The sequence below is a fragment of the Lonchura striata genome, chromosome 1 (genome assembly GCF_050655825.1).
Source record: "Lonchura striata isolate lonStrDom1 chromosome 1, ASM5065582v1, whole genome shotgun sequence".
Lineage (NCBI taxonomy): Eukaryota > Metazoa > Chordata > Aves > Passeriformes > Estrildidae > Lonchura > Lonchura striata.
Window position 1 is genome coordinate 29639978 of NC_140703.1, and position 27314 is coordinate 29667291.

At 41.1% G+C, this 27314-nt stretch overlaps 2 protein-coding genes across 12 annotated transcripts in view; one reads left to right on the top strand and one right to left on the bottom strand.

The window, feature by feature from the left end:
* The window catches only part of STXBP5L (syntaxin binding protein 5L), a 181651-nt gene extending 177414 nt beyond the window's left edge, over window positions 1-4237 (top strand). For all 9 annotated transcript variants that reach the window (XM_021549139.4, XM_085572371.1, XM_021549141.4 and 6 more), the window contains one exon: window positions 607-4237. In XM_021549139.4, coding sequence (XP_021404814.2) covers window positions 607-648 — 42 coding nt within the window. In that variant the 3' untranslated portion in view covers window positions 649-4237. The remainder of the gene's footprint in view (window positions 1-606) is intronic.
* The window catches only part of POLQ (DNA polymerase theta), a 60759-nt gene continuing 34341 nt past the window's right edge, over window positions 897-27314 (bottom strand). For 2 of the 3 annotated variants that reach the window (XM_085572328.1, XM_085572336.1), the window contains 13 exons: window positions 26135-26375; window positions 24851-25044; window positions 22966-23103; window positions 21917-21991; window positions 21536-21710; window positions 20949-21084; window positions 18395-18513; window positions 17626-17810; window positions 17168-17279; window positions 15460-15584; window positions 13850-14003; window positions 11996-12111; window positions 897-9160 (listed from right to left, as the gene is read on the bottom strand). In XM_085572328.1, the coding sequence (XP_085428454.1) occupies window positions 9047-9160; window positions 11996-12111; window positions 13850-14003; window positions 15460-15584; window positions 17168-17279; window positions 17626-17810; window positions 18395-18513; window positions 20949-21084; window positions 21536-21710; window positions 21917-21991; window positions 22966-23103; window positions 24851-25044; window positions 26135-26375 (1884 nt within the window). In that variant the 3' untranslated portion in view covers window positions 897-9046. The remainder of the gene's footprint in view (window positions 9161-11995; window positions 12112-13849; window positions 14004-15459; window positions 15585-17167; window positions 17280-17625; window positions 17811-18394; window positions 18514-20948; window positions 21085-21535; window positions 21711-21916; window positions 21992-22965; window positions 23104-24850; window positions 25045-26134; window positions 26376-27314) is intronic. The other variant, XM_021549058.3, reaches the window with a different exon arrangement.

Below are 27314 nucleotides of genomic sequence, written 5' to 3' on the forward strand. Positions count from 1 at the left end.
TGCCAGGAATAGGAATAACTTCTGTGCTTGGAGCTGGAAATGGAAAGCTTTTCCATCCCACGCTGTTAAACTGGGAAACTTTTCCCACACTGGGAAAACTAAAATTATTTTTCTTGAAGATAAAACAACATCAAAGCATACTTCCCAAAATGCACATTTTTTATTTAATGTGCATCACATCTCTGGACAAAACCTTTACATTTTTATTGGCTTTTGTTAGTGTGAGGCAGAAAGAATGTGCCCTGGATTGCAAGAAGTTTATATAGTCAGGGAATATCTACTATGCCCTACTAGAGAAGTGTCTTTTTATTCCTATAGAAAGCAAGTTCCTTTAATTTTTGAAGAAGAAAAGTAGTTAAAGTTCCTCAGGGAAAATCTTCTAAAATCAGCAATAGCGGGTAACGCTTTTTAAACATAATAACTATGAAATTGAATATGAGATCTCAATGGACTCAAGACCTGCTGACATTGTTAGTGAAGTACTGCATTTTTCTGCATTTATTAATTCTGAAGTTTGACGGTTAATGGGCCTAGGTCATGTATGGTCTCTCATATGCAGGGCAGTGTTTGATTGCCATTTGTTTGGTTTTTTTCCCATCTCTGTAGGTGATGCTCAAATACAAGGACAAAAAGTGGTACCAGTTTTAGACTTTCAAAGAAGCTGCTTGTGGCTTTACTAAGAACACTGTTCAGGGAAGCGACCTTTATTCCCAGATCTACCAGTCACTGGCCAGAGACAGTTTTTTTCTCCTAGAAGATGTTTTCCTGTTACTGTTATTGGATTCATCACAGTGGATATCAAGGAGAAGATTTACAGACTGTGGGATAGAAGCTGGAATCATGAGGGTCTTTCCAACAGCTGACTCTTGGGGTGGCCGACTTTTTTCCAAAAGGAACTCAACCATCACTGTGGCATGTAGTTTTGCAGAAGCTGTAGGTATGAACTGTGGGGAGTGCGTCTGGTTAAAAATATTCTGTACAAACTCGAATGTTAATGCACTTATAAAACTTTGCATGACTAATTGCCAACTTAAAAAAAAAAAAAAGGAAAAGGAAGCATGTTGTGACCGAAGAAAAATGGGATTTATTTCTATTCTGAGAAGAAAAAAAAAAAAAAAAAAAAAACCCACAAAAAAAAACCAAAACAAGAAAAAAAAAACACCTTAAATGACAAAAATCTTTATTTTTTAAAAGTTATATTATAAAAAGCCAGGACATTTCAAGCATGTTTGCTACTGTTCTCCACATAAAAATGAGTTGAGCTGCATTTTTTTATCTGCTATTTATTTCCCTTGAAAAGCCTTGCTCAAGGCAGTGTTCTTTAACTCCTACCAGAAAATAAAAAAAAAAAATTAAAATCCTATCCCCAAAAATCTAACGATTTTGCAGGTAGCTAGACAGGCACTATCTAAAAAGATGATTATGACATGTGCATAGATGGTTTACTTGCAATTCAGAGCACATGAAACATCATCCTAACCTACACTTTTTAAAATGTGCTCTAGATCTATCTGTTGTCCCTGAAGGGGGGCCATGGCACTTTTCATCCCCGTGGAGTCTGTATCACTTGGTTGCCTTATTTCCCAGTAACAGGAATAGAAAACCAGCTTTGGAAAGCATTTCTTCAAGTTAGGAAAGGCAAGATGGGAAACCACAGTCCCATCAAACACTGCTCACAGAGGCTGCAGAGAAGCTTACAGAGCAGCTTAAATGCTCAGCTGAAATTATGAGAGGGGACCTGCACAGAAACCCCCCCAAAACCTTTGAGAGAAAGAGAGATTAGAGCAGAAATACTATACAGTGGGCCAGGGAGGAGCATGGAAAATCATTGTCATCACATATAGGAACACAAATGTAAAGTGACACCATGGGTGAGTGGCAATTTATACTCTGCTCACACTGCTAAAGGTTCTGCTTCTGCTTCAGAGTGGCTTGTTTGGTTTTTGCAGTGAATGCTGCAGAAAACTCTGCAACCCACAGCCAGAGAAGAGAACAGTAAGCTGGATTTATTGCCTATCCTGCTCCACCCTATCCTACAAGACTCACTGCCAAACATGCTAACTCTTAGGTTAGAAATTTTTCCAAGATTGGCTTGGAAACAAGGCACTGAAGGCTTGTTTTCATGTATCTGGACAGTTTCAAATTAGAAAAAAGAAATTGAGGAAAAGCTCAAAAAACAGCCTTTAAATTTTTTTCTTTTGAAGAAATGTAACATCTTCTGTCTCTTCAAGGAATCCTGATGGACACTGATGGAGACAGGCACCATCCCACTCCCACCTAGACCTTAACTTTACTGGTGTTTGTATCATCACAGTGTTCAGATGATCCCTCTCAAAGACATCTTTTCCTTCTCCTTCCTTTACCTACAATAAAATATAGCCCAGGAAGTTGTACCATCCACAAGTCTGGCCTCACAATTGGCCCTCTGCACAAGTAAAAGGGTTGGAAGAGATTTGAGGTGTTAAGTTTTAAATTCCCATTGTAGAAGAACAGAATTGCATGATTTACAGGATTTTTACATTTTGCTGCAACCAAAATCAAAATGATGGCCCTGACAGGTTTAGCTTAACTTGGAATGAGACACCACAATTTTGGAACAGGAGAAACTGCTCTATGGTGTCAGAACTGTAGAAACTTACAGGGGGAAAAGGTCAAAGCCTGAGCAGTGCCTGGGCTTCTGCTGAGAGCTAAGGAATTGGAGTTGTCCAGGACCCAAGAGGATTTCTCTGTGCGTATGTGGGTAAGGATAAGCCAAATTTGCCAATCTGATGCCAATAGGAACTGGGTTGGGGAATTCCTTCCAGAGCTGGGTCACAGAAGTAGTCACTTGTGCCTGTGAGGAAGCACTGGTCTAACCAGGCATTGAGGATGAGAAATAAAGGAGAACATTATAGCAATTTGATCTTCAGTTCAACCTGTATTCACTGGGCCTGTGCTCTGGCCTGTAATCCAAATCTGCTGGTCTCTGGCCAACAAAATCATCTGGGGCAGCATTCAAAATGTCCAGCAGCCAGCTTATTTTCCATTCTGCCCTGGTGTGTGGCAGTCAGAAGCAGCCCCAGCGGCTGATTGGAATCATGGGCTCTTTGAAGAAAATTTAAGAGCAACTTCTGACTGCCGATCACTGCAGCTCACCCAGACAGAAAAATGTCCTCAACAAGTCTTTTATACAAGGCCCAGCTGACTCTGGCTGCCAAGAGTCTCTAACACCAGGGTGAAAAAAAAACCTGCCACTAGATTTCCATTTGCATTTTTATGCAACAGAGAAATGAGAATTTAGCAGCCCTCAAATTTACAATTTTTAATACTAAACTTTAAAGCAACTTTTCTTTAGTACTCCCCATCAGGTCACAGCTTTCCACTCTTACATATTTTACATATTTCCAGACAGTTACCAATTACCATTTCTGTTAAGTTCACCACTTGTGACTATAATTATCAATTTTCTTGTAGTCTGTAGAGATCTAAAAAGTTGTATATGTTTGTATATAGAACATTCTATATATATAATATATATATGTAATGTATATGTTGTATAAGTTTGTTAGTGCACACTGTTAAATGCTTTCTATCAAGATTTGCCATGTATGTGGAAAAAACCCATCACTTAAAAAGTTCAGTGAGGGAGGAAAAACTCTTGCCTGGGTGATTTATTGTGAAATGAGGGGGAGTGTGGGATTTTTGCAAGGCTTGCCCTGAATGCTGCTCAAGGCTGTCAGTGACAGGCATGAAGCTGCAGCATTCCCAGCGAGGAGCACAGCATCTGACTCTGAGAAAGACTGGAGGACTGGGACTGGCTGGAGGAAAATCAAGGACATTGGCTGTCACTGGATGTTGAAATCTTTCTGTGCTTTCACCTTTCCCCACTCAGACAGCACCACCTCAAGCAAAATCCCAAGCTTAGATGTCTCTTCAGCCTCGCAATCCTCAGCTACACCAGGCCAGATTGGCTGGAAGTATTGGTTCTGTTTAAAATGCTCTTTGTTCATTTGGGTACTTTGTTCTCTCACGTTCTTCTCTCCAGAAGCTCTGTCACAATCACATTCAAAACCAGTTACACAGAACTTCCAACAGCACACACACCTTTGGGTTTGACTAGATGTTTGTAATCTTATGTCTAGTGCTGTAGATAGACAGGAAAAAATGCATTAAATTAGATTATTTATAAGTCTGCAGAGTTGGCAAGTCTTCAATGAAGTACAAGCTACTTTATTTATTAATAAAAAAATTAAATCCATTCCTAGAGCTTTAACTTCAGTTGCAAACCTTGAATTAAAAGACATGACAATTGAAATTTTGAGAATCAGGTTTTGTTTTCTATAATTACCTGGGGGGGGAGGGGGTTTAAGTTTCTTTACAGTTCTGTAGTTCAACTATCTACATCAATTAGTCATTCCCCATAGTACCAGCTAGGATTGTTACAAAAATGTGTAACAAAAATACTCTATTTACTACATGTATTGTATAAAATTATCACATAAACCTTCCTCTAAGTCAGTTTATACTCCTTTTCCAGAATCCCTTTCACACCACACTGCATGCATAGAATGTGCCCACTGCAATTCAGGTGGGCATAGAAAGCATCTCTTTTTTTCAACAGAAATCATTTCAGAGCTGCTTCCATCCTCAGACCTCCTTCATATATAAACTGTGTGTGTTGCAGCACAGGCAAAGCCCCAGTTTTTGGTTAATTATGCCCCTCAAATAGCCTGGGCCCTGCCCCATCCATCCTTTCCCATAGCCCAAAGGTGAATTCAAGCACAGCATAGTTCAGTCTTGAATGGTTTCTTGCCTTGGAAGGCTCTGGTAAGAGCAAACTCTCTCATGAAGGAACTGCCTGTGGACATCCATAGTCAACTCTTCCTCTTAGGTGTATAAGCAATAGTCACGTAAATGAGTGTTTCCATTCATGTGTTTTGTTTTGTGATTAAATCAACAAATCAAACATTGTACTTTTTTAAATAGCAACAAATATTCAGATTCAGTGTCAAGGAAATGTGGGCTGAGTGTGTGTGTGGTTTGTTGATGAGTCATTACCTGTCTCTCAGAACAAAGGCTGGTCTGGGGTGAACCACACACTCCTGTGCTAACCATGTCCTGTTTCCACAGGTCTCCTAAATCAGTATCACAAAGCTAAGGCATCTTAAAGTGAGGCTGTCTCCAGCCCCCATTAACAACCAAAAAAACTTAAAAAAAATAAAAACACAGAGGGAAAGAAAATAAAGGAAAGAATTGATACTAGTTGGTGTAATCTCTTTTTTTCCAACTTTTATTCCTACATTCTTTATAGTATTCCAAAGGTGCATGGTTTGTGTAAAGTCTTTGGAGTTTACCTTCCTCATTCAGGGATACAAAAATTGCAGTTGTAGTTGTTGCTGGGGTGGGGATGGTCACCTCCCTTCCTCCAGCAGCTCCTGCCAGGACAGAACCTATGCCCAGCTGATGCTCCCATGCTCCATGCCAGGGAACTCACATGGGGCTCCTAACTGCCGTACCAGCCCCAGGAATGTCACCAGCCTTGGACCAGGGCTACCAGCCAGCCAAGAGCCCTTCCTGTCACTCCCACTTCAGGATGAACGCTCAGCTCCCACGGGCTGAGCTCTGGGAAGGGCAGGAGTGAGCTCTGGGTGAGGTGAGGGCTCTTCCCAGCAGCACATCTGAACTGCTGTGCCAGGAAAAGCTCCAAATGTCAGCCAAAGGTGCTGAGCTCCCCTCTCCCTCTTGTCAGCTATGTACAACTCTCTCCATGAAATGCAAGCAGCATGGGAGAAAAGCAAAAGGACCAAAGCAGATCAGATTGCCAGCACCATTATTTATTAGCTGCCTGTCACTGCTTCCAGGAGCCAGGGAGAAAAGAAAAGCTGCAGTAGAAAACCAAGGCAGAACAAGCTTGTGGTCTGCCTGTGAGGAAAAGGACCAAGAGGCTGCAGCAAACATCAAAGGTGTGAGCTCCTGCTACCAAGGCTGGGCAAGTTGTGCCCTGTACCAGTAGCCAGCTGAATGCACATTTTGAGTAGGAAGCAGATGGGAACCAACCAGACCAGGCTGCTCAGCAGCCCCAGGGGACAGATTGTCCCTGTGAGGAGCTGGGTCCCACAGGTCCCCATCATGTGCATACAAGGCACTCCCAGTGCCCACAGCTATTTGCAGGACTGCTTCCCAACTGGATTTCTTTTGGCAGGCAGACACATCCCTGCTGGTGCAGGAGCCAGGCAAGGGCAGTGCAGGGCTGGCTGCAGTAGGAATTATGTGTGCACCAAGGGACAAGGCTGTCAACAGCTGTAACAAACAGAACTCTTACCCCTTCTGCAGTGTTCATCTGTCCTCGTGCCAGGCTGTGCCAGATGACAGGAGGCTGGCATGGGCTGTGAAGGGAGAAACACACAAACAAGCTGAGGAACAAACACTACCAGATGCATCCCATCCTGACTACAGAGACTGAGACTAACCTGCATTCAGGTTATCAGGTTCTGAATTAATAAAATGCCCTCAGAAGCAGGGGGAAAGGAGCCCACAGGCAAAGCCAGGTAAGTAATGTGAGCTGCCAGGCTCTTTCTTACCAACTTCAGAAAACAACATAAACCCTTTTTTGCAGTTCTGGACAGTGACTCTGCTACCTGAGTTAGCCCTCTTCTGCTTTCACTGCTCAGTCTTGCTAAGAGTTAAATCTAATCAGAATTGAGGAATGTAAATAGCAGCAATCAGAAAACAGCTCAGAGCCAGTCCTAGTAACACGACTCAAATGCCACAGTGGCTACCTCTTATCTTCTCATTTGCTCCAAATTACTGCTTAATTAAAATGAGCCCATCGAGTTTGTTAGTCAAAATAAGTTTGGGTACATGTTAATCCCCTTACTGATTAGCATCACCCCCTTTTAGAGAGCTTGCTGAGAAATACGTGTGAGATCCATGCTTTAGAAATTCTGAAGACAGCGTGTGGGAGGGAAATATTGTAATGTGCCAAAGAACAAGCAGCCCAAATGACAGCAGCCCCAGTGAGGCCTGGAATACAGCACAGGTGTGTCACTGCAGGACACCCAGGACAGGAAATCATTAGGCCATGTGAATTGATAATGAGTCCAAACCAGCATCTTCACAGGCAGAACACACAAATGGTCGGGCACCAGGGTGCCGAGGCTCGGATCTGTTAATAACAAAAGCTTTAATAAAATAAGAAAAAATACAATGCTGTGGATAAAGAGCTCAGCCATCAGGTGACAGGTGTCGAAGAAAGTCATGGCATAGAACAGGCAGGAAGAAAACAAAAAAATCTCAGTATAAGGTGGAATACAGAACAGGAAAGAAGGCCACGACGGTGCTGAGAAGGGCAGTCAAGGCAGCCTCATCTGGGCTCTGGCTCAGTGCCACATGTCTGCTCTGTGGATCAGAGTCTGGGATGCAGCCTTTTGTGAGGAGGCCCCATTAACATCTTTGAATGTTCCCTGTGTTCTCCAGCCCTCGGTGCTGGCTACTTCTGATGTCAGCATAACAGCCCTGCCAAAAGCGCCGCATCTGAAGTTAACGATCCTGAGCCCCCTCTCAGGCTGCTGAAAGCCAAGTGTGCATCCTCTCAGATCAGGCTGAAAAAGCAACTTCAAAAGTACACTGCTTAAAAAGGACCCAGCAGAAGTTCAGAAATGAAAGGATAATTAGGGGCTTGAAAACTTCTCACAGGAGGCAAGAATGGAAAGATGGAGATTGATTACATTAGGGAGGAACTGCAGAAAAAGACATGATATAATAATTAGAGGCATAAGGAAGATGACGGGAGGTACTTGTCCTCCCTTTCTTGTAAGATACAAGGGCTAGACAATGAAAATTACAGAATTCAAGGTCAGGCATTATGTGAAGTTAACAAAAGCAGTTGAACTTGTGTAACCATCACAGCTGTCTGGAAGGGAAATGAAAACCTGTGATGTGAGATTTAGCCAGACCAGAAGGTATTAGTGGGGAAAGTGATGCCAAACAGTGGCAGATTAATTCCCTGCAAGCTCCTTCCTTGCCCCTTCTTTTGAAGGATCTGATCCCGGCTCAGCTTGACAAGCCCAAACTCCCAGGAAAACTGAGTGAACACAGGGTCAGAGCCAAAGACACTGAGGCAAAGAGTGGGGGAAATCTGAGCAGGTTTTAGTGGGGCTGCCAACAGGCAGGTGTGAGGCTTCCTTAGGAGAATGGTCTCTGAAGGAAGAGCCACAGGTCACCCACCACAGCCTAATGATTCCTCTCAAGCACACCAGACCTCAAACACCAGCAAGGCTGCCATGTCAGCTGGCCAGACTGAGAGAGTTTCCTTCTTCACAAAAATATGCATTGCCATGAAGTTTTTAACCAATTCATGGAGCTTCATTCTTTAAAATGTTTCTGCTGGTCATTTGGTATTAAGAGGTTCCAAGATATTCCTCTTGAGGCCAGTTTGCACGGTAGCAGTAGGATGAATTCCAGCAGTCAGTCACCAAAAGGCTTCCTTAAAAGCCAGAGGCCAACTAAGCATAGGTTCCACTCACTGTGAATGCTGACAGCTGCTCAGTGAGAAATCCAGCCAACTATAAAGCCACTTCAGCACCTGAGTGCCATCATCAGAATCCAGTACAAGATAATCCTGGAAAAGGCCTGCAAAATTCTACATCAAGTGCAATCACAATGACTCTTTTTGCCCCACACAATTATACACAGTCACTGCCAAATTATGTTTGCACCTTGCTTTAATAATGCAATCCAGCTCATTTCATATGTAATAAATTCATTAGGCATTGGAGGTTTATACAAGATGAAGCACCCTTGACAGAATTAATTTAAATATCCTTTTTTTTAACAATTAATAATTTCACAGTTTAAACATGCTTCAGTGCTCTGACTGAGCTCTGGATGGTTTGGCTTGGTGAGTTCATACCAGCTTCCACCACACGTTTCAGAAGGCAGCTTGGTACCCTGCCAGTAGAAGCACTGCACAGGAGGATCACACCGCCAGCAGGTGATCCCAGACCTTCACCCTGCCCAGCCCATGGTGCCTCCTGCCTCCCCACAGTGGGAAAGTCACACAGCAGTGTCACAGCTCCAGGTCCTGCAGGGCTCCCCAGCTGGGGCCAATTTTCACTTTAACATTCAGTTTCACGGAGAGTTTGATGGCGTTTTCCATCTCACATTTCACGATCTGAGCCACCTAGAAGAAAACATCAGGCATCAGACACACACACAGCTTCAGTGCTCTGGGTTTCTGTCAATAGCTGGGGCAGACAAGCACCTGGAATCCTATCCTGCATTTATTTGCACTGACTTACCACCGATGGGAATGCAACCAAATCCTGATTAGTGCTTATGAATGGAGAAACTGTATAAAGCCAGGGAGATTTTCTGCAGCGCAGAGCTCTGACTGGTTCTACAGTGTTTAAGACTCCTCAAAGAAGGGGCCAAGATTAACTTTCTGTTAAACACCTGAGATCCTGAAGAGTCTCATCTTTCACTTAGCTGCACAATTCTTAAGTGTTTCCTGGAGCCTGTTCTGAAAACTTCAAGGTACTGAAAGCAAGACACAAATTTGCCAGAAGCAAAGAACGGTGGCTCCTCCGTGTTGTGCCAGCTTGAAAAGCACTCTGAGAAACACAAATTAGAAACCTCTGGGAAAGCAGGTCACATTCCATGTGGGTGCTACAAATACTGCCCAGGTTCCCCCTCACTATTTAGTTAAGGCAACTCCTGCCCTCTAGTAAAAAGATGAGGTAACTGTTCTCTGGTCTCCAAAAGTATTCCTAAGAAAACATTCATTTCTATACACAGTTAGGAGACCAGAAATTATTTCTTTCTGCAGCAGTTTGGATTACAAGAGACTGGATTTTTTTTCTCCTGACTATAAAAACCTCCCCTGGACATAGGTACCCCCTTTCCTCCCCCAAGACCTATGCAGAATCCAGTCTGTCCTGGATTGCTAATTTGAATGACTCTTTCAATCCATACCCATCCCATGAACCTTTCCACAGCAGAGTGAAAATAGGCTTTGAAATTATGGTGATTCCTCAGCTCAGCTAGAAGCCACCCTGGCAGCAGAGGAACTATTCAAGCTGTCTGACCCTTTCATGTTTTTTCCTAATTTTCTGACAGGTAGCCACCATAGAAATTCCTCCATAGCTTTTTCTGGGGAATGGAGGAGGGGCTTGAGGAGATCAGAGCACAGGATTTTACAACAGCATGAAGAACTAGGGGAAAATCTGTCTTCCAAACCCCTATGCCCCCACATACTGCATTTCAAAATGATCTTGATAACCTAGAAAAGTGCTTTGAAATAGGATGTAATTCAGCACGGAGAAGTACAGAGTAGAAAGAAGCAGGGTAGAGAATTAGGACAAAAATAATCTACTGTTCAAAAATAGGATGAAAAATAACTGCCTGGGCAGGAAAAAAACGGGGTTATCAGAGATTCAAAATGGAACAGGGCCTAAGCAAGGCATGCTGCTGTGAGAAAACAAGGAAATGAAATTCTGGAACATAGAAAATGTCACTTGCATGATACACAAATCAATTTTCCACTCTATTCAAACCATTCCAGCCTTGATCAAGTTTGGGGCCCAGCAGATGAAAAGAAACATGAACCATACAGGAGGAGATTCTCTGAGCATGGTCATAAGTCCAGTACATGGCACCAGCAAAGAACATCTGATTAGGGCTGCTGCACCCAGAACCAGGGACTGCAGCTGTGCTGCAGGGCAGACAGGAAAACCTGCTGGTTTAAGCAACTGCCCAGAAAAATCTATGGAGAAATACATCTGAAGGGAGTTAGAAAAGCTGGTAATAATTACTCTTGAAGTTGAGGTAGTTAATGAAATAAATAGAATACAATAAATAAAAAGAAAATCCATTCACTTGTCTCCAGTTCTCCTGGGAGCACCATGATAAACTGGAGTCAGTATCTAAAAATGTTAAAGCCTATACTCAGGGGATTTTAGTCTTCTATAGGAAGAATATTAGGAGCCTTTTTGTCTCAAAAACAGCCTGCCTAGACTGAAGCAGCAGATGTCTGAACAAAGCTGGCAAATTGAGAAAAAGCTCGAGCTGAGATTCAAGACAAAAATATCAAATCTTTTGTTTCTACTTATATGAACACATCGATATTATTAATAAATATATTCACTTGCGTTCTTCATATTTTTATTAGCACATATTTATTAATATATACATGCATGCTCAGGCCAGTCAGCACTGCTGAAAGCTTTGTCAGACTAGGAGCTACTGCTTGCCAACAGGAGATGACCTTTTGTCATCAGAGATGCGCCTGTGGAGAAGTGGAAGAAAGGTATTCCAAGATATGGAAGCACAGTCTGGGAGCCTCCCTGTGTCCGTGCTCAGGACTTGGGAAACACTGAGCTGCCAACACCCAGCTCAAACTCCTGCTCCTGAGAGACTCCTCTGTGCCCAGGCCCAGAAGTGCCTTAGGGAGGAGAAGCACACACACAGACATTAAGGGCACTTAAAAACCACAAAGCACATTCCTTGTACCTATCCCACTGCCAACCAGCACCATAATGCTCCCACCAGGAAGACAAGGATGTAGGGAGTGAGGAAACAAGTACCAAAAGGACAGAATCCTCCTTTCCCTGCACAGAGTACAAACCACAGCTGTTATAATGCATGTTCTGAGTTAGGCACCAGAGCATAAACAGGAAGGCAAAAATACCTCCAGATGAGGAAACACTTCCCCCTATACCTGTCAACAATACTAAGCCACTTCACTCATCAAGCCTCACAGAGAAGTTGCATGAATTGCTGTTACAAGCAACAATGCATACACTGAAAATGAACTTCAGCCGTGGGGATGGCTTGAATCCGAAAATCAAGGGATCAAGCATGCAAACATGTTTTTTTCATCCAACTGAACTTTGTTTTCACAGCCCTTTCGGCACCCAGGGAGGGGAGATCCAGGGAAGAGAATGTGAGCTCCTAGAAGGAAGGCTTGTTTGAAACACAGGAACACAGCAGAGCTGAGAGAGGAGCTGCAGGGCTGTACCTGGATGACATCATCCTCTGCAACTTCATAGAGCAGCTCATCGTGCAGCTGGAGGATAAAGAAGCCTCCTCTGATGGGATGTAACATCCCTGTGTTTCTCCTCCTCGACAGCCTTCCTACACAGGTGAAGAGCAGAGTTTGTTAGGCACCATCATACAAAAGTGTGTTTCTTGTATCAAAAACCTTGGCACATTTCTAATGCTGAGAAAAGGAATGTGAGGACCTTGAAAATTAAAAAGCCCATGACTACAGACAAAACCACAAATCATGGCTATTCTATCAATATTTGTACAGCTACTGAGGAAAAAAATGTTAATGAAAAGTATTTTAGATATACACATTTCAGCCTTACATTATAAAGACATGAATCAGAACAGAAGCAAGAGACAGTTGTGTCTCCTGAACCATCTGTTTTGAAAGTAAATTTTAAACAAAATCGTGCAGAGTTTACAAGTAAACCAGAAGCTGGTTTACAACATTTTCTCTGGCAATGAATTAGGATTCTGCTTTTCTTCCACAAACATTTGAATGGCTAGTTTAAGGAAGGAGTAAGCCCTCTGCAAAATGCAGCTTCTGAAACTGTAGCTCCTGAATAGAACTGAGGAAGGAAGAAAAGAGCAGTTATTGAATAAACAAATAAGCTGCTGACAAAACCAAGACCCTGGTGGGCCTTCCCTGACAAAAAATAAAACAAACCCTTCAATGGTAAAAGCTGTTGGTGTTTTAAAATAAACAAACACCACCTCACGCACAGAGACGCAAAAGTTATTTATTTCTCAGGTTAACTAACAGGAGGATTTCAGTTCACAGAAAGGGTTTCAAGCCATCATCAGATGCTCACACAAGCCTCACACTGAAGCAGCAATGCTGAAGCAGCCACATGATGCAGGATGCTCCTCTGATGGCACAGGCTGAAAAATAATTCCTTCCCGTTCTTCAAACAGTATCAGAGCAGGGGAAAACTGTCACAAATGCATCTACTCGTGTTCCTACAATGACACTGGCCGAAGGTCAGTAGCTTCTGCTCCTAGGAGAGGTGGGAAGCTCTGCCAAGCTCATGCCTTCTACTCTTAGCTGACCTCTGAATCTGGTCTCTCCAAAATAAATTCCCTGACACATTTTTAGAGGTTTGGCAATTAATTATTTAGTTTCCAAATCTTCATATTAAGATAGCTTCATCTTTCAATTGAAGCATAAGAACTATCAAAGAAGTACAGCTCTCGATTTCTTAAGTAGCCTTCCTAAAATACACCTGATGAGCAAAACACCATCTACATTAAGCTAAAAAAAGTCTTTGTGGCATTCCTCTGGGAATGAGCATCCCAGCACAGCTTTGCTATCTGCAGCCAGAAAAAACTTACACTGGTAAGTGCTTCATATAATACTCTTGTGAAGTCTCTGTACATCAAATTCCAGCCAACAAATTCCACACTTAATTTTAACAAAAAAAAATGTCTTTTTGGAACCAGGAGTCACCTCACTCAATTTTTTTCACTGCCTCTGAAGCCAGAGTGTCTGCTCAGCTCCTTCTTCCTACTTCTGAACAACTCTGTGGTGGCATCACAGACCTCATCACACATGAGCTCTCCCTGCCAACCTTTGCAAGATCTGCTCTGAGGGAGATGGATTCTCTGTTCTGGTCACGTTTCCTTTAGTTTGTTGAGCAGACATTTTTCCTCCTTCCTGATGACTTTTTTGACCCTTAAATATAGACTTACCACTGTCAGGAAATAAAACTTCTCTCACCTCTAGGCCCAAAAGCACTATTTTTTTTTTTTCATGCCTTTTTTTTTTCCATTAACATTAGTAACACTGAAAATCTTGCTCCAGGATGCAAAGAAGAGGCAACCATACCAGTTTTATCTCTCTGGAAGGAGCTCTCCAGATGTCCATGGGACTTGAACACAGAGGAGAAAGCTTCCAGGCGTCTCTGAATGTTCACTGTGGCTGTTTTGACAATATCTGCAGCAGATCCCTGAACAGTTGTGTTCACAGCCTGGCGCTCTGCCTGAAGAGAGATAGTTGTTCTCAAAACTCACCCCCAAAAAAATCAAATCCAACATGTCACATGTACTTATTTAAAAATAATAAATACATGGCCAAATATACACAGAGTAAAAATTCCATATAAAGAGTTTCTTCTATCTGCCTGAGGAAAAAAAAAACATTATAGACTAGCTTCAGACGCAAAATTTCTACAGGCACCTGACAAAATTCCACAAATTTAAAATTCATTAATATCAAGAGTAATAATCTGCAAGAGTCACAATCCACAAGAAGAAGAGTCTATGCCCATGGTAACAGTTTTCAAGGGGAGAGGAAAAATCTCAGTTAATCCAAGCATCACAAGACATTTCTGCCTAAGGGATGGACATAAGGGATGGATAACCAAAAGCAAAAAACTGGACTTCATGGACTAACAATCTGGTCTGCCACACTAAATCCTGACTGCCAGAGCATTACACACCAGACCACCATTTTTTTTTCAACACAAGCAACTTCTCCACTAATCCCCTGCTCAGGCAAGAAAGCTGTATTCAGAGTTTCTTCTTTCTTTGTTTAGAGCTGAAACATGTGCAAAGAACTATGAGAATGCTGAAATTAAAGTGAAGATTATTCATTAACTGGTCTTTAATATGATTTTAAAGACTAAATCAAATTTGGACAGAAGATGCATCTAGAAAACTTTCTGCTGAAGTATTTTTCAGATCAAATTGTCCATTATTTTCAAAAGTGTTTGAAAGCCTCCTTGTTTCCCTGTCAACTCTTTGGGGTACAAACTCCCTCACTTCCTTCTTCTTCTACTCTCATCTTTAATTCCACACAACTTGATCCAGCTTCCTACTGAGAAGTACAATGCTTCCTCCCCACAGAAACACTTCTCTAGGAAGTCAGTTTACTCTTATGGAAGTTGAGTCTATGGGAGAAGTGTCCAAAATTACCTGGAAAAAAAATTATGCAAAGGTGTACACTAAGTAAATATTTATCTAAGCAATTTTCCTTTCAGGAAAAATAAGAAAAGGAACAAATACCCAAAAATATAGGTCTGAAATGCCTTTTCCTGTTCAAGTGCTGACAGCATGTAACATACAAAGACTGCTGAGTGGGAGCAACTCAGCCTGAAGAGTTAAAGTGTACTCCTGGGTGGAGGCTTTTTAAAATCATGTCCATCGATTTCAATAAATTACTCACTCCAGCTCCAACGTGGGAGCTCTGAAGTGAGGTTAGCACAGTGATGACAGCTGCACACCCAGTCACAGAAGCCTTATGTCAAACAGGCCATGACAAAAGCTCTGTTACTCAGAGATTGACTGAGGGAACAATGAACTAAGCAAGAAGTGGAAGGTCATGACTAAGGTGGCTCACAAACCTTGTGAAACTGCAGACATGGCTACACAGAGAAATCTGGCATTTTAAAAATAAAACTAAAAAAGAATTGTAAAAAGGCACAGCACTCAACATACATGAGCTTTACTGTAGGGATTTGGATCTTTGATAGCTGGCAGGTAGCGCCGTCTCCCCAGGATGGTCTGCACAAACCCATCCCTCCTGCAGCTCCGCACTGTCTCCCTCAAGAATTTCTGAACCCCTGTGAAAGGAGAGAGAAAGTTTTCTGTAATATAGCTGATGTTCTGTACTGACTTCTCAGTGAGGTCACTGAAAGCAGTCTGGGACAGCCAAACAGCACAGAGGAAATCCTTTCAATTTCCCAGACCCCATCAGTGGACAAAGGCACACGATCACTCATTCAGCTCTGCTGCAAAACCTATTAAGACTTTTGAGGTGGAAAAGAGTGCACAGTGTCAGGATATCTGGCTGTGCACAAGGAGGTGGGAAGTCCATCCTGCACAGTGCCCAGGCACAGAGGGTCATATGTGTATTACTGATAATGGAGAGGTCAGAACCTGGACCAGCACTGGAAAGACAAGTAGTAGGGAGGGAGTAAATTGAAAGCAGGAGCCACAGTCCTTGATGCCTCAAGCTGCCTGACTTCAGGCTGTGTCCCTTCAGATTCTAGGATGAAATAAAATCACCCACCTGCACTTTGCAAGGGAAGGAGCAAATCCACCAAGAGTGTTAAAAAGAAACTTAGGTCAAAGAAAGGTGAGACAGGGAAGAGTGAGCTTGCACTGCAAGTTCAGGTAACAACTGTACTAAAGTGGGAAAAGTTAACTCAGACAGTTTCTTTCCATGTTTACAAAATATAAAATGTAAAAAGACCTATTCAAAATCAAGACTGACAGTATAAGCCAATTCACTAGGTATATCATTTAGCAGTCAGCCCTACTGACTGACTGGCAACACCTAGCAAGAGAAAACCCACGAGAAGTGCAGTTACAGCATAAGGTACACTGCAGTTTGTAGGCACACACATGTACCGAGAGAGAGGAGGCAGGAAGTTTTCCTAATGGTCACAAAGGAGAGACTATTTAGAAATTAATGGAGACTAAACAGAATCTTAACAGAAAACCATTTTTCTGCATCTGTCTCCTAAAGAAACAAACCCTAAATCTTTAGAACATAATTTTCCAGCTCATTTTCAAGTCCTATGACTAAAGCTAGCTGCCTCTTGTCCCATTTGCCCTCCATTCTTTTTCTGATTGCAGCTCTATTCTCTCTACATCTTTCCTAAAAATTAACATGCTTATTAGAAACACAGCCAATATCTTTTTACAAAACAAGGGAGAGCTACTCTGAGCAGCTGGATAAAAATTAAATGGTAATATGTAAAGCAGTTTAAAACTCCATGAAAGCAGAAGACAAAAGCAGAAGAAAGAAATGGTTATATTTTAAAATTATAAGAAGCACAGTCTAAAGTTGTCACAGGATATCATTTGAAGCTGTGTTTTTATAAGGAAAAGCATGTTTCTCATTCAGAAACTGAAGAGCTTTAAAATTTCTCTTCAGGCCTTAACTTATTAATTAAAACAACAAAAAATTATTATAGTAAGTAAAGAACAAAGTTGTAAAGGTGAATAAAACCAGAGTAGATTACAACATTAAAGAGTACCAAACTGCTGTATTCATGCACTGGACATTTTCAAAATTAAAAGCATTTTCAAGAGATACAAGTAGTAGGTTGAGACAAATTTAGGATTTGAAGAGACATGGAGAGAAGGGATTAAAAACAACAACCACCACCACCCAGCTCCCAAACAGCCATATCCAAACCTGTGTATCTCGATTTGAAGGATTCTATATAATTGGCAGCTTCATTTTCATCAATCCCCATCTGCTCGCCTAAAGATTTTGCTCCTATTCCATAGATGATTCCATAGCAGATCTGCCAGAGGAAAGGGTGAAGAATTGCAACCTTTTGGTCAGCCACGCAGAGAAAGCAGAGCCAAAACAAAATGTGATCCACTGAGAGACAAGTGTATGGAAACTAGGGCAAGTATTCAAGAAGGGAGACCCCCTCTGAGTCCAAGCCATTCATGCTGCTTTTCTCCACCCTCATCCCCCCCAAAAAAACTCCGACAGCTCCAGTTGCAACGTACTGAGAGTGGGAGGACGGACAAAGCAACTACTGAACAATCACAGCCAAACTCAAACAGAAAAATGTACCACAATGTGTTGAACACTGAATCTTCCTGCCCAGAAAGCTGCTGTGATCTTTGTCCTTAAATTACCTGCTTAGCTTGTTGCCTGGTCCTTTCTCCAACAGCTTCAGGATCGATCATTTTCCATTCTGCTGCGATGCTCTTGAAGACGTCGGTACCGCCATTCAAGGCTTGAATGAGGCGACAGTCACAAGACAAATGAGCAAGGATCCTCAGTTCCAGCTGAGAGTAATCAGCAGCCAAGATTAAGCCACCTGAAATCAAGAAGTTATCAGAAAGCATTATTTCAAAAATTACTCCAATATTCCATCCAACTTCCCAGAAAGGACTGAACCCGTCCTTTATATTTTGCTCTGCGAGTTTTTCACAGCAATTTCTATCAAGACAAATTCTTGCCTGTTTCCCCAACGCTCAGACTTGCATGCTTTACATCTAGTCACATTTAGAATCCATCAAAACCATGTAAACAACAATCTGTCCGTGTGTATAAGACAGAGCAGGCAATGTGAGAACTGACATTTGGATAGAAACAACACCAGGTAGAGTGCAATTTGTGTATTAAGAGCTGCCTTAGGTACCTCTTTAAAAAACAGGTATTCTTAAAGAGGAAATGAAAGTGTGAACATGTGAATGATATCATTTGAATACTTCGCCGCACTGAAACTCTCTCTTTTACAGTCATGTGAATAATTTTGAAGGCATGCTAACTACTGCACTAGTTTTCCAAGTAGACTGCTTAGACACATATATACTGTTATCAGTCCTTAAACCTCCATCATATCTGGGATTTTTTGCTAACCATATACTTAACAGTTCCAGAGCAGGACCTGGGCATTACCTGGGAAAGGAACAAAAGCATGCCTCATGCTAACAGAAAATGGTATTCCTCTTTCTTTGGATATGCTTGCAGCTTGAACCATTAGCCCATTAAGCAAAATACTGGAACTCTTTCTGCATCTGTGGAGAAAAAAAAAAATTACTGCTCTTCACCAGTTTCTAAAATACTAAGAGAGGCATAATCATTTTTACCACAATGAATCAGTGAAAACAAGTGAGACACTGGCCTCTACTCCATTTTTCTGGACAATCCATACCCAGATTTGACTGTGGAGGAACTGGACAGAGATCACATAAATACCTGAAAAGGATTTATTGATTCCAAAAAGATTTAGGGATAAATATTCCTAGTACATTCAGGATTAAGTTCAGAAATTGGATAATTCTGCTCTAAAACTGGTAAGATGAATGGCCCCAGATCTGTAATGAGCTTATTCCAGAAAGACAGTGGAGCCACAGAAATCCTAAAAATTCAACACTTCACCTCGAGTGCCAAGTCTCTCCACATCATTCTACTTGCAGAATGCATACACCAGCCCAGAGGCAGAAAAATGCCCCCAACATCACCCTCATTACTGCACATGCACACACATTCACTAGTAAGCCTGTAAAAACAGAGCAGAAGTCACAGAAGAGCTGCTTGTAACACACTGCACGTTTCCTCCCTAAAGACTGAGGGGAAAAGTGCCCCGAAGCTGCTCAATTTTCTTTTCTGAGAGGCCAAAACTTTACAGTGTCACCCATGTGCTCTGTGTCCTCTCAGGGCTGCTTAGGTCTCCTGTCTCACCAAGCCATTTGTAGCTGCAGATGGAATTGTATCCATGAGCACACCCACTGAACAGTGCACTGCTCTGACACCATTCACATTCTCCTATCAGCACCAGTCTGCCAGACAGTCCAATGGGCTCTTCACTGGAAGGCAAAAAGCCTTTTAAAGTCCTTGATGTCTGGATCAGGGATCTGAGCAAATTCTTTATCAAAATGAAAAGGTATCTCTAAGATCAAGACTAGTTTCAGCAGAGCACAGAAGAAAACCATCAAGCTCTCCCTTATGCACTTCCTTTTCTTCTTAAATATTGGCTTTTCAGGCATGGTAGGGATCAATGGGATGAATGAACAAAAATCACAGAAATAAATTTTCAAAAGAAATAAAGGTGAGGGACAATTGCATGTCTGGCTACTGCAGAAAATCACACTGTTCAGTGTAGGTTCTCAATTTAGTTAAATGAATAAGGGCTTTATATCATGACCTAATTTAGCTACACTCCTGTGGTCAGAAGCTTCTTTACAACAGGAGGAAAGAGTAGCAATAGTAGTTAGTAAGATAATAGACAGTTTGGACCAAAGTCTGGAAGGCCGATCAGACTTGCCTGGATGCCAATTTCTTTTGTGCCAGCAGTCATTTCTGTGCCTTTAGGATTGCCCATCTTCTTAACACAGGGCTGCTTAACTAAGGGATGTAGGAAAATGTAGGAAAAGTCAGCCTGAGAAACAAACCTCTCAGAGTCTGGCAGGCACTGCAGTCTCTACAGGGAAGACTCTCAAGAAACCAGCACACTCCCCAGCCATCCTGAAAAGCTGCTGCAAGCCTGAGCATTGCCACAGCTTTATCTCAGAATGGCATTCCTGCCTCCATGGCTATGCCTGGTTCTTCTGAGATGGAGATGAACAACATCCTTCTATTCCTGAGTTCTCTTCTCACTACTTTCCCAAGCCACAAGGATGTTGAACACATGACAGTAGCAGGAGCCAGACAGAAGAAGCAAAAGCCTTCTCAAATTTCTCACATCTTGCTGTGGGGAAAAAGGCTTAGAAAAGTTACTCAGGTGACACAACTTGGACAAGAACCTGAATGGAAAGAGAAACTGAAAGGGCAGAAAAGCACCACCAAGTAGGAAGCCTTAAAGCTCACAAGGTAGATGCTAAAAGATTGATCTTGGTGTTTCACTAGACTTCCACACAACTGTTAAGGTATTGGCATGTAATGCTGCCAAAGTAGAATTGTAGAATCATAGAAAACAGGGTATTTGGTTAAGAGAAACCAAATTTAGAAATCTTCTTCTGCTACCTAGTAGTTACTGCATGTCACTATCACAAATGAAATTATTAACAAAGAATGAAAAATATGTTCACCCCTGTTCCATTACAAAGGGAGCTGCACAGCATAAAACAAATTACTTTGCTTCTGCTTCTTCCACAATATTCTATCCTCTTTCAGAGTAGTTCTTAGCAAGTCAAACCAGATCCTAACTTCAGTTTGGTTATTTTCACACTCAGGCTTTCCATCAAACAGCTGGGAATGTAACACTAATCTCACTGAAGAGTTTCATAAAGAACATCAAAAAGAAAGCAAATAGCTACATGAAACCACATGCTGTTAGTATTATTGTGTCTTTCATGTATCACTGATTTTTAGCTATTTGTTCCCCAGTAAGAGAAACACTGAATAACAAATCACACTGACATGTCAGCAGTCACAGGTGAAGTCAGAAAAGAGATATTTGACAACCCGACCACATTAAGATTAGACAGAAGCTTTGTCAAGATCCTCCTACCTGCCCCCCAGTGCAGCATGAGAATTAACATTTCCATGGGCTTGGGAGGGGGGGCTTTCTTCAACCACTGTTGGCATTTCAATCTCAAAATCTCTTGGCACATTCTGGATATTTGGCTCTGTGAAGCTTACTCGACCTGAAAGGAAGATAGGGCAGAACTAAGGAAGGGTCCAAAAAGAGTGTCTCTAACTTAATACAGCTGCACACACTGCATCTCCAAAATACAGTGGGCAGGAGAGTGAGAGGACATAACCACAGAAATTTTTTTTAAAAAGGAAAAGTCATTTTTGTTTAATGGGCTTGTGATGGTTCCCCATTTCTGTACTACTAATAACCTGTTCTGGAGTCAGAGATTTACATTGTAATATGTGCAAGAAATGAATAATATTGCTAAGTGAACACAAAAGCTATTTTAAACACATCTGGTTTTTTTTAATGCAGATATATGTCAAATAGGTGTACCAGTATCTTTGGTTGAAGCAGAGCACAGGCTTGATTTCCTATCTTTTCCTTTTAGAAAAGCTGCACATGCATACAAAAAGACAAAAAAACAGTAAGAAATGAGGCATTAGCACACATTTGTTCACCTGTAGCTGTGTGAGTCTGTGAAATTGGATATATCCTTTCCATTCCCAGTGCAGAACTCAATCGCTTCTCCCTCTGTAGTGGAAACACCACTTTAGTAATGGCATTGTTGATCCTCCTCCATTCCAATATCAGCCCAGGCAATGGGTGAAGTGTCTTCAATTTCTCCAAAACATCCTTGTGGGAAGAAAAGGGCACAACTAATCAACAGCCTTTAAGACTTTATTTGTAAAGTTTTTGCAGTTCTGCAGGAAAAAGTGACTCCTTCACCCACAGTGAGCTTCCAGTGTCACTGCCTTAAAATTAAATTGATATCCTCTCCACTTATACCACCTACACCTGGGTAATCAAAGCACCACCTGACATAGCCGCAGTTTTCTTACCCATGAGAAGACAATCACTTCTCTTTGGACTTCACCCTCGTCATCACTCTTAATCTGCACCAACCAATAAAGCACCTGAAGTGATGAAATAAAGCATCACTTGCCATAGGTCCCTACCTTGTCTCCTTTTGTCCAGCATTAATGCTTCTCCTCCATCTTCTTGCATATTTTCCTCCCTGCTCTCTCCTATCTGTACACTAGGAACATCAAGTGAAGCCCTTGACCACGCTCCTTGAAAGACAAAGCTGATCACTAACAATCAAATCCTTTCAGTTTAATCAGAAACATAAAAGGACTAACAAGAATTTCAAAAGACAATAGCATTCCTCAAAATAACATTTTTTTGTGTGTGTTGCAGGCAGCTGCAGCCTCCTCCTCTGCCACCATCACTGCACCCAATGGCTTCACTGCCACTTGAGTTCCAGAAATCAATACTTGTCTTCCAAGTACAGACTACACTGAACAAGGGGAAACTAAGAAAACAACATAGATTAATGAGTCCTGAAAATAGGAACATATATATCTGCTAATTTCACTTGTCTGGCAAGAGCACCCATTAGCCTGCAGCAGTTGTTATTAATGCAGGCACACAATATTTATCAACTGGCAAGAATGTCAATAGCCTTCACATTATACAAACTTCTGATATACTAAATTTGATAAGCCATCAGATTAGCCATTCTGAAGACAAATTCTCTGAAGCAAAAAATACAGATTTGATAGTAGCAGGAAGAGAAAATATTGTATTTAGTTGACATGGTATTTAAGTATCTTTCAAGCTGATGTGGAAAAATTCTTCTGCTATTGGCTTTACAAAATTATTGTGCTATTTTGATCTTACATGTGATTTGGGAAATCAGATTCTGCCTGATTTACTCTTATTGAAGCCTGCTATTTACAGGCATGTCCTCACTGCACTCAAGCTTTAGGAGAGTAGCACTAACTCTGCTAACAGAGAAGGTAGAACCCAGTTTGAATTTTCAGTGGTAGCTGGAGGAGCAAAAGGCAATTAAAATTTACTTTCAGACTAGAAACAGATTTTCCTGTACCTTGGTTGTACTGAACTGCTTGCTTAACCTGACCCTGTTTCCTTTAGCAGCTGCTCTTCTGGTGTAACCCAGGGTTTTCTTGTTCCCTTGGACTTTCACATCTCCATTTTGTGGCAACTTTAGCTCCAGGAACAACACCTGAAAGAGGTCAGCATTTCAAATCAGTTTCTGCATGCTGCTCCCAGGAGAAAACAAAAGCAACTGAGCACTCAAACAGCTTGTTCCAGCCAAAGGATAGTACAAATGCTTCAGGTAATTAAAAAGCTGATTAAAGATCCCAGCTATTAAAGTCATTCCTCCTCATTTTAATTAACTACGAAATGCAATTTAAAATCTCATTTTCTGAACACTCTAAGTTTAAGTTCAGAGGTATGTTTTTAGAAAAGGTAATTAACTCCATCCAATAAGTGAGGTTATTGCTGACAGTCAGCTGTAATAAAATGCAATGTTCAGATGACTGAAAGTGGGAAGATCATTGGTGAAAAAAAAAGAAGTGTTAGCAGGGAGCAGGCTTCAGAACCATATGAATGGCACAGAAGGAGGTGGTCACAAATACCTTTTAGAGAATAGCTAGAATATTTGTTTTTCTAACAAATTGCCAAAAACCAGAAAATTAAGCATATGCTCATTTGGTGACAGACAGAATACAGCTTTTAATTTTTCACTTTATGTTTCCATGAAGGATGATACACTACTTAGCAGCTATTGTCTTTGATTTCACAGCTGGCAGGAGGGAACAGAAAGCTTTTCTCCTGCACATTTATGTCAGTAAAACAGAAATTTTACTGACACAAAACTAGAAGGGTAAAGGGGTAAAGTTCTATTATACCTATTCTGCAAGGTACTTTGCATGACTGGTAATAAATTTCCACATGAGGTACAAGCTTCTGTAGTTCAGAAAACAGCATTTCAGACAAAATTTCACTTCTCATTTTCCATGAAGCAGAGTGAAACTGAAGTCAAGCATTATTTCAGGAGTTCTAACTTAGACAACTGTTACTGAGCAAGACTTCTACATTTGCAATGATGAAGGAATATTTCTATAGAATTACTTTTACTGATAAGCTCCTTGCAGATTTTGACTACTTTCATATAAAGTACAGCCCCTCAGTGAGAAAATAGTATATGGAGGAAAAAAAAAAAAAGAGAAGGGAAAGAAAACCATGCACAGCAATTTTAATATATTTCAATTATTCCATACAATGTGCATTAAAAAATGTAAGTGAAATTCTTCAGGAATGAAAGCATTGCTGTTTTACATAGAAATCAGTTTCTTAGACTTTAAAAAAATATCAGTTCTTAAAAGGTTCTTAAAAGCAGACAGCAGTTGATTCAAAACTTTTAAAGCAGTTTTTTCTCCTTGTTCATGCCTGTACAGGGGCAAGGGTAATAATGCAACTTTTTCAGTACAACTCTTCTTAGATTCAAGACTACGTGAGCTTGTGGGTCTCATGTGTTGGACACTGGCATTGCAAAAAAGTTTCTCCAGTCCCATACCACTCATCCAAAATACTCCAAACAATATTTAATTGGCAGATCATCTCATGCACCCTGAGAGGCATGGTCCTTTACAAACCACATGCTTATTTTCACTTGGTTTTTATTTCCAACATACATATTCCCACTTCTACCTTCTTTATCTCTGCTAAAGTTGGCAGAAACCAGAATGATCAGTAAGAAGCAGGAGAGACACAGCCTCTTGCAGGCAGCAAGCTCACAATGAGTGTGAGGATCAATGCACTCTCAGCAGAGTTGGGTTTGCATTTTGGATTTTCTTCACACCGTGAAGAACTTTTCTTCTTCCCATGATTTTTTTTTTTTTTTTTAGCCAAAGGCTCTTGATGATAACTTTTGGGGAAGTTCTCCCACCCCAACCCTCATGTACCTCTGCAATGTCATCAGGGCTGGTCAAGGAGAAGCTGTGTCCTGCCAGTTGATATGCCTTGGTCTCAATCTGGCTCAGTTTAGCCTGCATGACCTGTTTCTGGGTTTCATAGGCTGTTGTGCTGAAACCAATGCCATTCAGCTCCAGCAGAGCCAAGCAATAATGGGTGGGCATCTCCACTTTAGAAAATACATCTGTAGTAAGTACAAACCAAAGAAAATCTTTTATAAAACAGATCAACTGCAGATAAACACATTCATTAAAAAAAAAAAAAAAAAAAAAAAGGAGAATCCTCAGTTTTGAAAATACTGAAATGTTCAGACACACTGAAATCTTGTACTGTAGATTTCATTTAAATACTTTTGTTTCTGGAATAAGAAATATTTCATAACAGGATGTTCTGGAACACTTCTTATCACAAAGGTATTTAAGAAAGCAGCTTCTGTCATTTTTTTTTTCTAAAAAATACATCTTTCTGTATATCAACATATATATAAACTGCAGACATGCTTAATGTAAGGCTTTCTAACTTGATACACATTAATTCCACCACCCACATCTTTTTTAAATGTTCTAAGGTTCAACTGTAACAATCATAAATGATGTCGTAAACTTGCAATAAAATGCTTCAGTGAGATTGAACTACAGTCCTTGGCTGTGGGTATAATTTAGGGGAAATTATCATAATGACCACCAATAGTATATTTTGGGGTTTTTTTTGATGGCTCGTTTTAAAACAGCACAAGCATTCAGCAATTATTAGTGCAAACATACAGGTTCATTCACTACGGAATCACAGAGTTTCATGGATACAGTGCATACATGACAAATCATGCTATATGAGCAGGCCAAAGAGCAATACATCTCCTTCAGAAAACATTTGTGGATTTTAGGAATTAATTCTGACAAGAAAATCCAAAACCTTTTGAAAATGCTCATTAGAAATCATAGATAGACCCACAAGTCCCTCAGAATGGCCAGGGCACTCACCTGGGAGGTACAAATCTGGTTGATTTAGAAACTTAGAACTGACTCTGCTACAGCCTTAACCACTGGAACTGGTGGAGATTTGGGATGTAAGAATTAGATTTTAATTTTTTTTTCCAGAATATATATGCTTCCAAGGGTGTTTCCCTCTTTCCTTTTAACAAATGAACATTTTGACAGAATATATTTAGACAAGAACTTCCAAACTGCCTCTCTTCTGCACGGATCATTCAGCATGTGGCAGATCAGCTGTATTTACCCTCCATCTTTGCCCTCAAGTGGAGGATGCCTCTTTACCTGTTAGATTTTCCTTCTGTAATTCCTTCTGGAGTTGGTCCATGACATTGAAGACAAGCACAGACTCTATGGCTGCTCTGTACCGCCCAGACTGGTCTCTGCTGGCACTCAGCCCCAGGCTCTGCACCCCTTGGCCTGTGCCCACTCCTTCCAGGAGGGGCAGCTCACTGGGGAGAAAGTTGGTCACCATGCTGTGAAGGGTATGTTCCTTGGAGCCAGAATCCAGCAGCCAACATGCAACCTTAAAAAGGGAGACCTCTGTGAGACTATTTTTACCTTTTAGTCATAATTAAATGCAAGTATTTAGCCAGGGGTTAATTCAAGGTTATAGTAGATATTATTTTTCTTCATTTGGCAGGTAAACTGAAATAATTTGTTACATCATTTCAGTAAAAACCTTCAGGAAGGCCTAAGTCACTGAAGAGCTTAATTCTTGAGTGAGAATAGAGAGTTACTTCTTTCTAAAAGAAAAGTTATTTCTGTATGTTTGAAAACTTCATCCTCTGTAAAACATATCTTGAAGTGTCTTTTCACTTACTAAAACTTAACTCAAAGGGAATAAATACAAAAATCAGGATCAAATCTGAAAAATGACATTGTAGAGATCAGAACTTGCTATTGATCTAGAATATTAGCCAAGCTGAGCTCTCCTATCTTTTGCAGAACAGGACTAATGCCAAGAATTCTACATGGGATACATTTTACTTCTGGTAGACCTTAAACCCCCTGCCTTCAAAGCAAATTCATTTATATGTATATTTCAATTTCTTGTGTCAAAACAGGATGAAGCACAGATTTCTACATTGCCCCTGCCATGCAAGCAGAAGTAAAAACTCATCTATGGGGTTGGGGAGGGTGTATTCATTGTGTCACTAAAATGAACCACCATGAGTATGACTATTACATGGAACAGTGAAGGGCAAGATGCTTTTACTGCTCTTCAATTTCATCCTAAAACTGTGTCTTGGTATGAAAAAATCACTCTTTGCCCTTATGTCAAACACCTTAGCTACTTACCTGCAGAGCTGGGTATTGCCATGAAGCTGTTCAGCCCATATGCAAAGCAAGCTTTAAAAATCAACAGGATTTTCTGTGCACCCAGAACTTCTTGTAACACGAGCAACAAGGTGCTTTTACCTCAAGCTAGTGTTTCATGTGAGTTACATCTGGTACCCAAACC